At 53.5% G+C, this 16,674-nt stretch overlaps 6 protein-coding genes across 6 annotated transcripts; 4 read left to right on the plus strand and 2 right to left on the minus strand.

The window, feature by feature from the left end:
- Window positions 1–273: 273 nt before the first annotated feature.
- AAFC00_002927 (uncharacterized protein) lies at window positions 274–1,440 on the plus strand (the record flags this gene model as incomplete). The annotated part of the gene is made up of 4 exons (XM_069342315.1): window positions 274–323; window positions 385–678; window positions 739–815; window positions 872–1,440. 4 exons carry the CDS (start codon window positions 274–276, stop codon window positions 1,438–1,440), a joined length of 990 nt encoding a protein of 329 aa, XP_069198821.1.
- A 285-nt stretch (window positions 1,441–1,725) lies between these two features.
- On the minus strand, window positions 1,726–5,108 carry AAFC00_002928 (uncharacterized protein; the record flags this gene model as incomplete). The annotated part of the gene is made up of 3 exons (XM_069342316.1): window positions 1,726–2,559; window positions 2,635–2,919; window positions 2,979–5,108. The coding sequence occupies 3 exons, from the start codon at window positions 5,106–5,108 to the stop codon at window positions 1,726–1,728; spliced, it is 3,249 nt and encodes a 1,082-aa protein (XP_069198822.1).
- A 1,168-nt stretch (window positions 5,109–6,276) lies between these two features.
- AAFC00_002929 (uncharacterized protein) lies at window positions 6,277–9,965 on the plus strand (the record flags this gene model as incomplete). Its single annotated transcript, XM_069342317.1, has 2 exons — window positions 6,277–9,378; window positions 9,432–9,965. The coding sequence occupies 2 exons, from the start codon at window positions 6,277–6,279 to the stop codon at window positions 9,963–9,965; spliced, it is 3,636 nt and encodes a 1,211-aa protein (XP_069198823.1).
- A 733-nt stretch (window positions 9,966–10,698) lies between these two features.
- On the plus strand, window positions 10,699–11,714 carry AAFC00_002930 (uncharacterized protein; the record flags this gene model as incomplete). Its single annotated transcript, XM_069342318.1, has 2 exons — window positions 10,699–10,782; window positions 11,037–11,714. 2 exons carry the CDS (start codon window positions 10,699–10,701, stop codon window positions 11,712–11,714), a joined length of 762 nt encoding a protein of 253 aa, XP_069198824.1.
- A 618-nt stretch (window positions 11,715–12,332) lies between these two features.
- On the minus strand, window positions 12,333–15,561 carry AAFC00_002931 (uncharacterized protein; the record flags this gene model as incomplete). The annotated part of the gene is made up of 2 exons (XM_069342319.1): window positions 12,333–13,720; window positions 13,773–15,561. The coding sequence occupies 2 exons, from the start codon at window positions 15,559–15,561 to the stop codon at window positions 12,333–12,335; spliced, it is 3,177 nt and encodes a 1,058-aa protein (XP_069198825.1).
- A 298-nt stretch (window positions 15,562–15,859) lies between these two features.
- AAFC00_002932 (mitochondrial 37S ribosomal protein mS33) lies at window positions 15,860–16,401 on the plus strand (the record flags this gene model as incomplete). The annotated part of the gene is made up of 4 exons (XM_069342320.1): window positions 15,860–15,898; window positions 15,961–16,163; window positions 16,256–16,305; window positions 16,367–16,401. 4 exons carry the CDS (start codon window positions 15,860–15,862, stop codon window positions 16,399–16,401), a joined length of 327 nt encoding a protein of 108 aa, XP_069198826.1.
- Window positions 16,402–16,674: the final 273 nt, after the last annotated feature.

Raw genomic sequence — 16,674 nt, forward strand, 5'->3', positions numbered from 1 at the left:
AACATATTGAGTGTTTCGACATGCATATTCCCCTACATCTACAGCTTGTGGCAGATAGATGTGTTCGGCAGGAATTGTCCACTATTCATAGAGGTCTATCATCCAGCAACAAAAGTTCCGCCTTCCATGTTCCCTCCAGACAAAGGTGTCACGATTGCGGGGCTGGAACAGAGATGGAGGGTACAGAACTGTGCAAGTAAAGTTGCTTCCTGAACTGTGCATTACTGTTTCAGCTTCCGTCACCCAAGACACATTTCCCTCAATATACACAACATGTCGTCGATAGCGAAGATACAAAAGACCATAGCGCGACAGCAGCAAAAGTACGGAACCCGTTCTTCTATTTTCTGCTAGAGCTGCGCGGACTTGCTAACCACCTCGCAGGGTTGAAGAAGGTCAATTCTACGAGGCGCATCAACAGCTTCGGGTCATCGCCTCACGCTATGTCAAGTCGAGTGATTATGCCTCGGCCGTCGACGTGCTCTCTTCTGGAGCCTCGATGCTCTTGAAAGCTGGTCAAGGAGGTTCGGGAGGAGACCTGTGCATGTTCCTCATGGACGTATACGGGAAGGCAGAGCTCAAGGCGGATGTGGGAAACAAAGCACGAGTGCTCGCTCTTTTACGAGCCTTTCCTCCCGCAGAACCCACCAGGAAACGATTTGTAGGCGAGATCATCGGGTTTGTGCTGCCTCTGTCAATATTACTGTACAGCAGCCGCTGACATGATCTTGTCAATAGATGGTCCTCGAAGTTTGGAGATTACCCCGCCGGTGACCCTGAAATGCACCACGTTGCAGGAAGCCTCTATGCCGAAAGTATGAGCGCCCTGTTGTTTTTTCTTAGGATAGACCACTGACTCTTGCCTGCACAGATAGCGAGGCACAAGACGCAGAACGACATCTCACCCTAGGCACATCCGACTCGCCCTCCGTCTTTTCCGATCTCGAATACGACTGGTACACCTCCGACGAGCCCTCAACTGCACCCTTCTATGTCGCCAGAGGAGTCTTTCCATATCTTCTAGTCGGCAACGTGCGCGCCGCGAACAAGGTGTTTCTACTCTTCACATCCAGACTGGCGTCTTCGAATCCGGGACTGGGCTTCCAAGACGTATCGTCAGCATCGTCGGACCTGCGCGTCTGCCCGAGTCTGCCGCTGATGAATTTTTTGGGTCTGCTGTTGCTCGCTATCCAACGGGGAACGCCAGATCTGTTCAGGCAATTGAAGAGCCACTACGCCAGCCACATCGCCGAGGCGGGTACTTGGGACGAGCCCCTGGCGCGGATAGGAGAGACATTTTTTGGGATCAAGATACCCTCGCAGAGTAACCCGCTGTTTGACATGATGGGAAGTTTGTTCATGGGCGGCGGTGGTGGTGCTGGTGGCGCTGGAGGAAACAAGGCAGTGGGGGCTCCGCCGTCTGCTCCTGGACTGGACTAGACGGGACGGGACGAGATGAGAGAGTGGAACCAGATCCAGAAATAGAGAATCAAGAGGCAGGACACAGCTCACCTCCAACTAGTCGTGGGCCTAGCCAATGTGTATCTTTTAAAGAACGGCCCGAAGAAGTCATGACAGCCCCTATGCACATTGAATGAATACCAACACAAATACACATGGACACACACGCGCACACTCACTTTCTTCTCCCTCGCGAAGGATTAATCCAAAAGCTTAAAGGGAGAGAAAACAACTCTCACTCCATCTATCTACACAAACCCCTCTCTAAGCCGCTTCCAGCAACTTCATAGCCTCATCCGTCTCCCTCTTGGCATTATCCCCACGGCTCGACCCCCAAAGCCTCATCATCTCCCTGGCCTCCTCAAGCGCGACCAGCCCCTCCCTAAGCGCGCCCACAACCGCCTCGGGGCCCTCGTCGAACAACTCCCAGAACTGCGCCGCCACGCTCAGGCTCGCCTCGCGCTCTATATCCTTGAGGTTCTGCTGCAAGACCAAGATGTTGAGCTGCATGCGCGCGTTGCCCGATGCGTCCATGGCGGGCACCATGTTCGCGAACCGAATGAGAGCCGTCTCGGCGACTTCGGACAGCGAGCGAGTCAGGTGCTTGTATTGCACTTCGGGCAGGTGCGAGTGCAGGTCTTCGTCCATGACCAGGAGGCCCTTGCCGAGATTGACGATCGCCGGGTCCGGGTCGCGGTATTCTTGGTCTAGCGCGTAGTTCGCGGATAGTGTCTTGGACACGCCCACGAGTATCTGCAGGCGTAGCTCGAGGTGCAGTGTGCGTAGGACTAGCGACGAGAGTTCGGCGAATGAGGCGCCTACTGCGTCGAAGTCGCGCGCGCAGTCCGTGTCGAGAGGCAGGTAGACGGCTTGGTTGGGGTTGACGGTTGTCAGGGTTGTCCAGCGCCGGTTTTGGTGCCGTGAGTTGCTGGGTGCCGTCATGGTTGCGGAGATGTGGCGGAGGTTGGCAACGTGCGATGCGAACCAGCGCGCGCTGGTGTAGAGGGTGCAGAGGCCGGAGAGCGCTTTGCGGTCGAGGATTAGGTCGCTGTCGCTCAGGGGTTGCGATTTCGTCGTGGAGATCAGGAGGGAGGTTTCCTGTTTGGCTCGAGTCAGTTTGGATTTCTTGCGTTGGGTTCGGTCAGTTGTGGTAGGTGGTGGTAGTAGAAATACCTCTTGGAGCAATTCCGGTCGCTCGTCGTCGGAAGCAGACAGAAGTTTGGCTACGAGATCCCGCATGTGTGCGTTATACTCTGCGAGCACGGCCGCCTTCTTCGGCACTTTCTCCGCGTGCGGGTTGTATTGCGGTTTGTTCACGAGCGTCTTGTAGTAGCTGTAGCATTTATCGTAGAAGCTGCGCAGCTGAGAAATAATCAGTTGACTGAAAGCCTGGTCGTGCGGCAGGCTGTCCAGCAGCCGGCAGAATGCGAGGACCAGGTCGAAAGAATGCGATATGCCCTGTGGTGAAGAATCAGCAATGTCGGTCTATCTAATGTCATTTTTGCAAGAACACGCACGGAAAATACAGGCTTTTGCGCCCTCGAGTACCACTTCGGGTCCTCCCTGAAGGCATGCAGATCCGCAAACACAGCGTTACTCGAGTCGGTGATGGTGTCCTCCAGCTGGGGATAGAAGACGTTGATCAGAAAGTCATCTAAGAAACCGGTCAAGGTGCTTGGTATGACTTCAGCACTGGGAGGGACGACGTCCTTCAAGCGCGTCAAGAAGGCCAGCGAAGGCGGCAACAAGATACCCATGTTGAAGACGCTGGGCTCAACGAGCAGTCTGTGACCGGTTGCAGAGCGGTCGGCTTCCTTGTGATCATGGTTTGATTTCATGTCAGCACGAGCAGAACCTGCGGAGATCAGGCCAGGCGCGGAGGACTTGAGAATAAACTCCAGGTCTTCTCGCTCGGAGACGAGATCACCAGACTTGGAGTCGGTGTCTGCAAGCTTGAAAAGCCGCTTGTTCTTGTCTCTTGTGTAAGGTTTGAAAAGACTGGTGCTGGCGTTGATCTCGTTCTGAGATCGATCGCCGGAGTTCCCGTCCGTGGTGAGATGATCGTGGAGCATGGAACGTATTTCGCTCTGGTACAGCTTCCACAATTCAGTGAAGCTTCGCAGTAGTGGTGAAATTTGAACTCCCTGTCGTTTCAGTATGCGAGAAATGACCTCGTGTAGCACGCGATGGCCCTCTGCAATGGCTTCGAACTTGGCGTAGAGCGTCGAGAGCATATCCTCGAGAATGGCCTTTTTGTCCTGGTCGAGATCTGTGGGAATGTCGGACTTGGGGTGCTGCTTTTTGGTGGCATTGCGAACGACACTGGGGTAGCGTTGCTCGACATCGATGTTGGCGCGCTCGACAACACGGAAGAGCTCTACAGGTAGACGTTGCTCGACAGCATCAACGGCAAGGTCAAGCCGAGACATGCGGTCCAGGGACTCGACAAGAAGATGTATGTAGGAAAAGGTGTCTGCCTCGGGGTTACGGGAGTTGTCGTCGAGGATCGTAGTGTTGTTCATGAGAGAATCCAAGAAGCGATACAGCGGTCTACCTTGCAGGGCGAAGGGACCAGTGGTGGCAACACCGGAACCAGATGTTGCGGCTGTGCGATGAGCATACGGTTTCCATCGGTCTTCGCAATAAGGACTCTTCAAATACAGATGACTGTGCAGTTCCTCGATAAGAATGTCAACAAGGGCATGTTCTTGGTTGCTGAAGTAGAGGCGCAGATCAGCCAGGGCGCCAATCTCCTCCATTTCCGGCTTGCGCATGAGTTTGAGAGCTTCTTGCAATGTGTCGACTGCAGCGAGGAACCTCTTCTCGGAGATCTGGGCTTCTAGTTTCTCCGGCATGATTTGCAATTGCTCGATATAGGCCAGTGTCTGCAGCATATGATCGTAGCTCTGGCTCGAGGTAGCAAAGGCTTTGAGTTCTGGACGGCTTGTCCTCAGGTTTGTCTTAGCACCGAGGAGAGATTGTTTCAGAGTGCGCACTCTGGTCTGAGAGGTCAAGATGCTGGCCTGGATCTGATGGAAGGTACCAATGGAGGAGTTGAAGCCCTGATGGTGTTCATTGACAATAGATTTCAAAGCATTCTGCAGTCGTTGGTGCGTCGCTCTGAATTGCTGATGCTGGTCGGCCAGACCCAGAGAGCTCTGATCCATCAGCTGCAGGGCAACCTTGACAGGCACGCAGTCGTCGGATGACATGAAGGACCAATTGGCGTCTATATCACGGAGAATGTCTTCAATCTCGTTTGCATTCGCATGGGAAGAGCCGTTGCCGTTGCCGTAGCCATTGACGCCGTTCTGGGGGTTGTGGTTTCCACCACGTTGTCTGCTGGTGCTTCGACTTGCGCCATATGCGCGACCTGAGTCTGCGCTTCTTCGATGAGCGTGACGACGATCGAGCTGTGCGGGCGCATCTACTCTCGGACCGTATTCATCATGGTCTTGTTCCTGGCGTTGTCCTAGGTATTGAACGGGTGGGCCTCGGGATCTGCTGCGCTCGTCGGCGGAAGTGCTGCCCACGCTCGCAGCATCAAGGTCGCGTCGGCGGGAGAAAGCGGGAGGATTTGAGTCGTAGCCGTAGCCATTGGTATAGGGGTGGTCGTTGTTGTTGTTGTTGTTGTTGGCGGCGTACATGTCTCGTAGCCAATATACGGGCCTAAGCCGGAGTCCTTATCTGGCTCTGGATTGCTCGTCGACACACTCGTTATATCCTCCTAGGGTACAAGGGGACCTGCAAAGATTATGGGTGATGTGATCAATCGATGACACGACGCCTCCCTTTCAAGGCGGTTGGTGGGTGGACAGGATCACATAAATTATCGGTATAGCAACTCGGGGTATACAAGTGGTGGAAGGAGGATCCAGGCTTGGTTATAGTAAGGAATATATGTACAGTATTGTAGATTCGATCTCCAACGTCTAATTTCTGTAATGACTGGATGCGGGCGACAATGAGAAGAGTGACCTTGCTAGCTGTTTCTTGTGTGTATAAGGTATTCACTGAATACACGCAATGAGACGCGCCGCCAAGAAGAAGGTATACCTTACAGCTGGGTCACCACTAACTGAAGGCGGGCGGGAGTGGCATGTACAAGTAGGGAAACGGGAGACGCTAATTTCCTTCGAAGTGCCTGCTAACGAGCTCAAAGATTCCTTAGAAGCAGGTGAATTGATAGGGCTGAGTAGGTAGTAGGTAGTAGGTAGTAGGTACAGTACCTGCCTCGAGATATTACTGCAGTTTGGCGAACCTTCCCTAAGTGGCTGCGCGTCACTTCCTAACCAACAGAACACTGCGACATCTGGACTTCTTCTTGACACTTGCTAGCTGGAGACTTTCACTTCCACAAAAGTGCATCGTCCTTCATCCAACAACGATTGCTCCTTGAATAATAAGAAGCAGTCAAGACTTGGTCCATCTATTCATCTGCGGTCATTCTTGGTCGCCATCTCTGGATTCTGCACCGCAATCATCTCCATCTCCATCACTTTTTCGCGTTCGACAAATACACCACCCTCGCTCCTCGAATCTCCTCAACCGGCGCGAGTGTTCGTTGTCATCATACGCCTTTGCTGTACCTGTCACCTCTTCAGGCCTCGTCCCATGGCTGTCGCGTCTCCGTCACCCTAAGCTCAAGCTGTTCTGTTTCGCTACCGCTACCGCTACCGCTACCACGCCTGCCACGCGCTCCAAAACCACCCCCGTACCGCTACTTCCTTCCCATCTCTCGTCTACTAGCGTAGGGCTGTAGCTCTCACCTCGATCAGCGCGCCCTCTTTTCCACATACATTCGAAACCGCAGACATGGCTGGAGGTGTGACGCAAAATGGCAGTGGACGCACCAACGGAGCGAACGGCCATGGCTCTCCTTCCTCATCGGCCGTGCCATTCGCGCGCTTCTCTGCTGTCCCGCGAGCCATGGATATCCCAGTGTCAAGTGGCGACATCGAAGAAGCTGTCGAGGTCGATCTCGAGGATCTGATGGATGACCCCACGGAGCTGTGCACGCTGCTGGAGAACGAGAACGTCGCCAAAAACTACTGGATGACCATCGCCCTCGCATACGCAAAGCAACAGAAGGTAGACCTCGCCATTGACATTGTAGCGAAAGGGCTGAGCTCGATATCCAAAGGAGGTGGTAAACCCGAAGACAAGCTGGCCCTCTTATCATGCCTCTGCTGGCTGTACATCTGGCAGTGCAGGACTGCTCCTCGTCTCAAGCCCGAAGGACAACTCGCCTCCGAGGCTCGCACCAAGGACTACTACATCCGCCATGTCACCACCACTCTCAACGAAGCCTCGCGCATTTCTCCCACTTACCACCCTCTTCTCCTGGCTCGCGGAGTCTTGCAACTTATCCGCGCCTCTCTGCAGCAACGTCCCACCGAGCGCATCGACACCCTGACACAAGCCGCCAAGTTCTTCGCCGATGCCTTGCGTGCTTCCAGCGGCAGGAACGTCATGGCCATCATGGGTCAGGCGAGAGCGCTGTTCTCTCTCGGCAAATACGCCGATGCCCTCGGCAAATATCAGCAGGCTCTCGAAAACGCTCCGGATCTGGTCGATCCCGATCCCAGGATCGGTATTGGCTGTTGCTTCTGGCAGCTCGGTCACCACAATGAAGCCCAGATAGCTTGGAAGCGCTCTCTCGAACTCAACCCTGCCTCCAAGATGGCCAATATCCTGCTGGGTCTTTTCCACCTGGCCGAGAGCGCTAGGTTGCCCACCACTGATCCCGACTTTCAGCAGCATTACAAGAGAGCGATGACCGAATACACCCAGACCGCATGGAAGTTGGACAACAAATTCCCTCTGACCTGCGCCACTTTCGCAAACTATTTTCTTTTGAGGAAGGCGTGGCCGACGGTCGAGAAGCTTGCCCGTCAGGCCATCGAGGCCACCGATGTCAACGCCATTGCAGGAGACGGTTGGTACCTTCTTGCGAGAAAAGAGCACTACGAGGGAGACATCGCAAAAGCCACAGACTACTACAACAGAGCCGATCAAGCTCGTGGTGGAGATGACAAGGGTTATCTGCCAGCCAAGTTCGGTGCCGCCCAGCTGCGCACCCTCGCACGCGACTTTGAAGGTGCGAAGCACCGCCTCGAGAGGATCGTACATCAGTCCAAGAATGTCGAGGCCATGACATTATTAGGTCTCTTGTATGCCGAAGATGTCTACGCCAACCAAGCCGCTGCTGTCAAAGAAGACATGTCGAGCGAGACGAACAAGGCGATAGCGCTGCTGGAGCAAGTTCGTAACTCGTGGAAAGACCCCAAGAAGAAGCACACCCCCGACCCTGCCGTCTTGCTCAACCTGGCCAGGCTATACGAAGTGGACAGTCCCGAAAAAAGTCTACAGTGCTTGCAGCAAGTCGAGACCATGGAGATTGACGACATTGCTGTCGAGGACCGTCCTCGAAAAGCAGACGAGGCCGAGACGCTCGCAGCACTCCGCGAGTCCTTGCCCCCACAACTACTCAACAACATGGCTGCATTCCACTACCAAGCTGAGCGCTACGGTCAAGCTCGTGAGCTTTTCCAGAGCGCACTGAATGCTTGCGTCAAGATCGGTGACAAGGACAGTACCATAGACGCCGATGCCCTCGTGACGACCATCAGTTTCAACCTTGCCCGGACCTATGAGGCCGAGGGCTTGACCAAGGAAGCCCGTCAGGTCTACGACAGTCTTGTTCAGCGACACTCGGATTACACTGATGCTCGCATCCGGCTGGCTTATCTCGACTTGCTCGAGAATCCCTCGGAACAGTCCACGCAAGGTCTCAAGAAGCTGCTTGATGCTGACCCTAGTGATCTCGAGATCCGTGCTCTTTATGGCTGGCATCTGCACAAGGTCAAGAGACGAACATTGAACCCGGCCGAAGACCAAGAGCAACGACACTACAAGCACTCCCTCCAGGACTACGACAAGCATGATCGATATTCTCTCACTGGAATGGGTAACATCTTCATACAAGTGGCCCGTGAAATGCGACGAGACACGGACCAAGACAAGGACAAGCGCTCCAAGACCTACGCTCGCGCTATCGAATTCTTCGACAAGGCCCTCCAATTAGATCCCAGGAATGCTTATGCCGCACAGGGCATTGCTATTGCTCTCGCCGAGGAGAAGAAGGACCACGCTGGAGCCATCCAGATCTTCACGGGTATTCGTGAGGCTCTGCGAGATGCAAGTGTGTTCCTCAACCTCGGTCACTCTTTCTGCGAGGTCAAGCAGTACTCTAGAGCCATTGAGAACTACGAGCTTGCGCTCGCCAGGAGTCGCGGTCCCTCAGACCCGTCCATTCTTGCATGTCTTGGTCGTGTTTGGCTTCTCAAGGGTAAGCAGGAGAAGAATCTTCCAGCCATGAAGTCGTCTCTCGAGTACTCTCTGCGCGCTCTCGAGGTAGCACCCGAGCAAGCACATTTTCGCTTCAACGTAGCTTTTGTTCAGATCCAGATCGCGTCTCTCATCTATGGTATGCCCGACGCGGCCAGAACCCTTGTGGATGTCGAGACGGCGGCCAAGGGCCTGGATGAAGCAATCGAGACCCTCATGGACATCGCCAAGGGTCCTAACCCGCCCTTCCCCAGACATGACATCGAGCAGCGCGCCAACATGGGTAAGAACACCATGCGCAAGCAATTAGACAGAGCCATGACGTCACAGCGCGAGTACGAAAGCAAGAATGCTGCCCGTCTCGAGCAAGCGAGGAGTCAGCGTGAAGCCGAGATCAAGAAGCGAGAAGACCAGAAGCGGGCCATGGCCGAAGCCGAACTGGAGAAGCGCCGCCTGATCAAGGAGGAGCGTGAGCGCATCGCTACAGAGGACCGGAAGATCATCGAGGACAAGCTAGCTGAGGAGGCGATGCGCAAGGATCGCGAAGCTGTCGACATGACGACTGATGTAAGTTTTGCCTGTACTGTGGCCATTTAGTGCAAGAAACTAACCCTGAATAGGAGGAGACTGGCGAGAAGAAGAAGCGGGAGAAGCGCAAGAAGGGAGGTAAAGGATCACGTAGAACAAGAGAGGATGACGATCTGATCGACGACCGATCCGACAACGGCTACGGCGATTCCGACAGTGGTGCCTCCGATGCAGAAGGTGCCAAGAAGAAGCGAAAGCCAGCGAGAGGCAGTCTGACACCGGCCGAAGATGGCGGCGAGGGCGAGGCGCGAAAGACGAAACGCAGAAAACTCGAGCGCAAGTCAAAAGCTGTCAAGGAGAATTCCAAGTTCAAGTCATCAGAAGTCGTTGTCGATAGCGATTCTGATGACGAGGCTGTGCGTGAAGCCAACAACAACACGGCTCTAGCGAGCAAGCTCAACGAGGATGCCGTTGATCAAGAAAATGCCCGGTTGGACGAGCAGTTGGATAACATGAGCGATGGAGACGAAGAGGAAGCCGTCGCAGCACAACCCAGGAGGAAGAAGCGGGCCGTGGTTGATGAAGACGACGACGACGACGAAGAAGACGTTGCCATGGACGAGTAGTGACTTTTGTTCTTCTCTGGCATCTCTATCAGGACAGCGGTCCAAGACAATACATTGTCATTAATCGCTCGGAGTTTCTGGGGAGAAAGGGAGGCAGGAAAGGTATATGTATACGAAACCCAAGGTGCGGTAGGCCATGCAATACCTGGTCTTTTTCTCTTCTCTACTTTCCAAACAAAATGACAGGATATAATCCAATTCTCAAAGTCGAGCAACAGAAGTCTTCGTCTTTACATACCACCTTGCCCACGACGAAATCGAGCCCCTCTTCTATGCAACCTATCTCACTCCCTCGGCGCCGAGACTTTCGTTCGTCCATTCGCTTTCGTGCGTATCCCAGAAAGCCCCGTTTGTCTTGGATTGTGATCGCATCGAAGTGAGTGAATCGCCCCGACGACGGAAATGACCACGAAACGAAACGAGCGTACCACGAACGCCAACCGGACTTCACATTCGCATTTCACTCTGTAAAGCGGCTGGAGGTGCTATTCCCGCTCTGGCGTTTTTTCTTCCCCTCGCGCAAGTTCGTCTCGCATCGCTCACGTTCACTTCGCGCGCTCACTTCGCGCGCCTTTTTATCTGGCCGTTCTCGCCTCGTTCTTCTTCTCCTTTTCACGAACGTCCTTCTTCCATTGCAAGAGAGAAAGACGAAGCCACTACTTACTTTTGACTCGAGAAATACGATACAAGAAAGGAATCACTTCAAAGGAAAGTTGCATCAGAAGCTTCCGAGATGACTGACGCCAACACTCCTTTCACGCCCAGTGAGGCCAAGATCATCTTGTCTATCATGAAGAATTTGGAGGGCGACATTAAGGTAAGTCTTCTCTTTTTCTTCTCTTTCCTTTTCTTCTTCCTCGTCGTGTTCTCGAAGTCAAATTCAACCCCTGCCCGACGCTCACTTCCTCGTATCTGCATTTGTCTTTTTTCGAATTACTTACCTACCCAATTCGTTATCTCCTGACTTTGACACTTCTCTCCTCTGTCCCCTCTCCACGAAAAAGAGCGAGACGAGTCCTCTCCTCGCGCAGACATCGAAAGCGGAACTAACGAGAGAAAAAAAACTCATAGGCAGACTTCGCCGCCGTCGCAGTCGACTGCAACCTGAAAGACGCCAACATCGCCAAAACCCGCTGGCGCCAGATTCTCTGCTCCAAGAAGCTCAACAATCTGAGCCCTTCCAGCAACACCCCCACGGGCACTACTGGAGCTGGTCCATCTACCACTACCGCCGGCAGCCCCTCGGGCATCGCCAAGAAGAAATCTCCTCGCGCGAACAAGAAAGGCGTCGCTCGTGCTCGCCCTCGTCTCTCCTTCGCTGACGACGACGAAGACGAAGACGAAGACTCGGACTTCGTCGCTCCCCGCACCATCACCCGCAGCGGCCGCAGCGCAGGCATGAAGGGCATCGTGGCAGCCACCGGTAACACCAACCGCAAGATGATCCAAGCCAACCGCAAGGCCCACGCCAACACCAAGGTCCACGCCACCACCAAGGGAAAGGGCAAGGGCAAGGTTTCCGTCTTCAAGGACGACGACGACGACGAGTATCAGGACGTCGATATGGACCCTACTGGTCCTACTCTCACCACCTGGCGTGACTTCGGCACTGAAGCTCACGACGGCGACGACGAGATCGAGGCCGATGACGAGGCAGAGTCCGTTGGCGTCAAGGCTCAGAAGAAGATCGGCAAGGGAAAGGGCGCCCGTCGTGGTGTCGTCAAGGCTGAGCAGGACGAGGACGAGTAGGCGGGCTTTTGTCTCTCCTCTTTTCGCGAGGTCTTTCACTTCTCGGTCTGGCATTTGCTTTTGGGGGAAGGAGTTGGAGGTTTATCGGGTCTCTCTGTAATTCTTCTCTTCTTTTCGTAGGGAAGCTGTCATCAGAGTTGATGCTTGCATGGAGTCATGGTACCCCCTTTGGGTTCAGATGGATAGGTAGGGAGAGCAGGGCTTTTCCATAGGGGGTCGGGTGTTCGGCGTTCCCGTATCTGTTCTGCGTTATGCGTTGAGAAATACTGGACTTTATCTGCCCCTTTACCCATCCTTTATCCTATAGTCAGAAATACACCGAAATTATGCAACACTTGAATATCTCCCGAATCAGTCTGACCTTCACGGTCAACTGCGAAAGGAGAGCGAAAAGTGCAATGCAATGCACCTGTTACACTGAAGACGTTCTGCTTGAGTTCCGCCTCCACTAGCTAGCACATGAATTGTCTGCAAATACTTCGTGAATTCGTAAAAATGGTATCATTGAAAAGGCTACGATTACTTCTACTCCTCCCACTTGCCAACCGGATCTTTGTTTCTGGGTATGAGCAAGGTCTACCAAAGTCTCATAGCCTTTGAAAAGACGAAGGGAAAAAATCACGATTTCGCGAGGAAAAGCTCCATGACCTTCATCTTGCGCTCGTCGAGCGCCGCCTTCTCCTTGTCTTTGACGGGCACAGGGCTACGGATGATTATGGGCGCGAATATCGACGACATTGCTCTGACGAGCGTTTCGCGGTGCGAGACCAGGGGGTCTTTGCTGGTTGCTTTCCAGCGCACGAGAGCTGCTGGGCGGAGATAGAGGGGAGGTAGAGCGGGGGCGGGTTGTGCTGCTGCTGCTGCTGCTGTTGTTGTTGTTGTTGTTGTTGTTGTTGTTGCTTGATTCGCAATAGCGGCGGCAGAAGAAGAAGCGGCGGCGTGGGCTGACGCAATCTCATTGATGATTCGATCGAGCATTGCACAGATCAAAATAAACGAAATGCTGTGCGCGGGTTGCTGCGACAAGACTTCTTGGATCCATGTTCGCTGCTCTTCTTCGCTGAATTGCTTGCGCTCCTTTTCCGCTTTTTGCATCCCGCTGTCGACCTGCGTCCATATCGCTTGGGTGACTACGCCATCGGAGAACCCTGTGAGAAACAACAGCAGGAAATTGGCGAGGCACTCTAGTCGTTCCAATGGTGCTATCGTCACGGGCAAGCCTTGCTCTAGTGGTGAGTCTGTGTCGAGCGCTTCGCACACGGCTGCGAGTCGGTCGGCTCGTTCGAGTGGGTCTGTACTGATCCATGACTCTTCGGCGAAAGGCCATCCCGCCACCTTCTCCCAGGGAGCTTGCTGTTCGTCGCCGGATGTCATGCTCCATTCAGCGACAGAGCGGACGGTCAGGTCTTCTACGGCTTCCGTCAGTCGGAACAGCTCTCGAGGTGCGGACCACTTTACCGGCTCGCTACTCTCCGACGAATCCTTCGACGTGCTACTGTCTGGTCGCTGGCGCTGCAGCCGACGTATTCCTCCCTCTGGAATTCGAATCAATTTGTTGATGGAATGTCCAAGAGACGATTCTAGCCAGGTTCCACGGAGTGGGATGAAGTGGTCTCTTCCACCTTCCACACGCAGCACGAGAATGTCGTCTAATAATTTGATGCCCTCGTTAAATGCTCGCGCCAGACCTACATCCAGTATACGAAGTTCCAAGTCAACAGTGAATGTCTCCCCTGGCTCAAGGGTTCGTGTTGCAGTGGCACTGGATATCTTATTTCCATTGTCGGACTTCAGGGTGAGCCACACTGGCGCAATGCCGGGACTCTGACCCGCACCGACTGGACGATCGACGAAACTCATGGTTGCAGGTACTCGGCCCGTATTCGCTATAGTGAGATGGCGGTGCTTGTGCATTGCATAACGAACTTCTCCGAAAGTCACACCTTCAAACTTTGCTGGGTCGTCGTCTGTCTTTTCTTCTTCTCCATGGTGTCTGTCAACGACCACTGCCACATCTGTCAATCACGATTCATCTCAGTATGTTTCGGATGAACATACCTGTCACGCTTGGTCGCCCTTCATTCTCAACCCTGTCTAGCTCTCGCGCCACTTCCTGGACGACCTTGGCTTTGAGTTCCGGCACGACAGAATCGTACTTGAGCGTGTAAACTGCTGTTAGCGGTTTATGATCCGACGACAGGACACGCTGATGTGCAGTATAATATTCCAGAACAATCTCGTCCTCGAACCCTTCTCTAGTGATGACAACACCTGGGTCGGCCTCGGCCACTTCGTCATAAGTTGTTGACTCTCCTGCTGCATCTTCGTCAGGATCGTAATCGTACAACAAGTCTTCATCCTTCGCGGCCTGCTCAACGCCACTGTTCCTCAATTCCTCGTCTCTCTTTTTGACCTCTTCCGCCTCGGCGAGCTTGCCTTCGTACGCTAATCTGTCGCGCCTCGTGCGATACAGGATCCGATCGCACCAACTCGGTGCTCGCCGCTTTTCACTGGAGTCAAAAACACCGACGCTTCCGGCGTCGTACTTGTATGTAGGCAGAAAGGTAATGGGTCCCTCCTGCCAATCCTGGAATGCCTTGCCCTTCTTGATCTGCTGTTGTAGTTCATCATGTGGTAACAGAGACATGAGTGTGGTCTGCAAAGAGGCAGGATCATTCTCAGGATTAAGAGCATCCAAACTAAGACCGCTGTCCGAGTCATCATCGCTATCGTCTTTCGTCGAATAGGACGCGGATGAGACGGTGGACATGCTGCGTCTCCTGGCAACTTTAGAAGAGTCTTTCTCAATTTCGGCGTCTATCTTTTTGCCGGCATTCGCAGATAGATCGTATTCGTTTCTTGTGTGAAGCATCAGAAGCCTTCGTACATCCTCTCCGGGGATCCCTTTAATCCTGTAGTTCAGATCGCCCACGAAGAATGCAAAGTCCTCGTCGCCTATGGTCTCGCCGATACTTTGATGCAGGTCCATGGAATCGGTAATAGGCTGAAACTTTGTCCTTGACAGAACCTGGGAGTAATCCCAATTGCGCCTCTCCAGAGAGCCCTTGTCAGCTCCGGCAGCTAGATGAGCGTTGATGAAGACGAGACGTGTGGTTTCGCCGAGAACCAAGCGAGCAGTGACAGCTCCTTTGTTCCCCATATAACCCATCAAGCCAGTTCCCACGCTCGTTGTGCTGACTGACTTGATGTCAGGAGCAAGGTCCGGAGATGCATATGCGAGTAGTAGCATGCCTATCAGTTGCTGCTCAGCCACAAGGGTGTAGCCTTTGGGCAGAGCCTCCTCGAGACTCTTCTTGAACTTGGTGGAAACATTTGGATCTGTGTAAGGACGCAGTGCCTCCGTAGCCGAGTTGATGTCCACGACTTCCTGCAACCCAAGCAGATAAAGATCTACCTCCTCGCCGCCCGGCAGAGATCCTGGGTCATCTCTCGGAAGCGCTGTCGATTTCCGGGCATAACGAGACTCCTGCATATCCACAGACTCCCGCTCGTCGAGGCTATTTGGCTCTGGTATATCCTCGCCATGGGGCTCTGACTGACTCGCGGCTTCGAGGTCAGTCAAGGAGTTGGCAACGCCTTGGCCTTTGACGAACCAGCCTCCAATATCGTTCTCTGTACCTTTGAAGCTTGCACAGTTCCATGTTCCAACTTTGATCCTTATCGATCTGGGTTTTACATATCGCTCTCTACGGGCATGGACAGCTTGCGATAATGATTGAAATGTTTCCCCCGCTGACGTATTGTTATTCTCTGTCGGGAATGCCCCCGGAACATCTTGCAGTAGACTGCTTGAAGTACTGCTGGGTCTCGGTTTCGGATCCGACATGTCAGTAGTCCTATCGACGAGTCCACATGTGGAAGCGGATATCACAAGTTCGAGAAAACCAAAAATTGCTCAGCTCGGTGGGAAGTCTATCATCATGCGCCTAGATCGTCATGATCAACCATATGATCAACAGTATAAGGTAGCGGAGGGCGCGGGAACCAAGACTTGGCGTGCAGGTCCGCCGCTTCGTTCGGCCCAGCCCTAGCTAGGACTGGACAATGGCGTTCAAGATTATTGAACATCCATCTTCGGAATTAATACTTGCAGGTTGCGACTTATTCTACGCAAGACACACAAGATGGCGGTACCACGATCACGGATACTTGACCTTGTCAAGGTGCGCAAGTTCTGTCTCTCATATCGTGCGCGACCCAAGCTAATGTCCTGGCCTCTCCTCAGACACAATGCCGCGTCTTCAACACAACCTTCAACCCAGAGGGCCTCCGCCTGGGTAACAAGATCTTGCGCCAACGATTAAAGGGTCCTTCTCTCGCAGCATACTACCCTCGCCGCGTTGTTACCTTCAAGGACCTCCAGAAGGCATACCCTAAATTCGAGACCTACGACGACTTTGAAGAAGACCGTGTGGAACATGTTCAAATGTATGCATTGCGATTGGCCTCCGACGGACGGCGTGGATACAGCTGGGCGAGGATTTACCAGAGAAGGAACTTGGTGCTGACACTTGCTACAGTACCAAATCGAGAGGCAAGGGCGCACCCAAGAAGAAGCGGACGGCAGCAGGTGAGTGGTTCAGAACAAACTCTGGAGACAAGACAAGCATACTGACGATGATATCTACCAGAATCGAAGAAGTTCGGTAAGGGAAAGAAGAAGTAGTGTTACGCGTGTCTACAAGAACCCCTGGTGTTTGCGCTCTGCAACCCGGGATGACAAGGCGTTTCGGAGTTGGATGCTTTATAAGAGCCCTCATCGATGGGTTCATCTTGTCATGTATCAATATCCTTGTACAAATATCAGACATTGGATCCCCAAAATGCGTTCTCATGTGTGATCTGGTCGTCGACTCACGGAAGCCGGAGATTGTATCAGAATACATGTCGGCTATCTGAAAGTGCACTACTGACGATATCCAAACCTTCCTGCGGGCAC

Source organism: Neodothiora populina, assembly GCF_041146345.1.
Source record: "Neodothiora populina strain CPC 39397 chromosome Unknown canker_contig_15, whole genome shotgun sequence".
Taxonomy (NCBI): domain Eukaryota; kingdom Fungi; phylum Ascomycota; class Dothideomycetes; order Dothideales; family Dothioraceae; genus Neodothiora; species Neodothiora populina.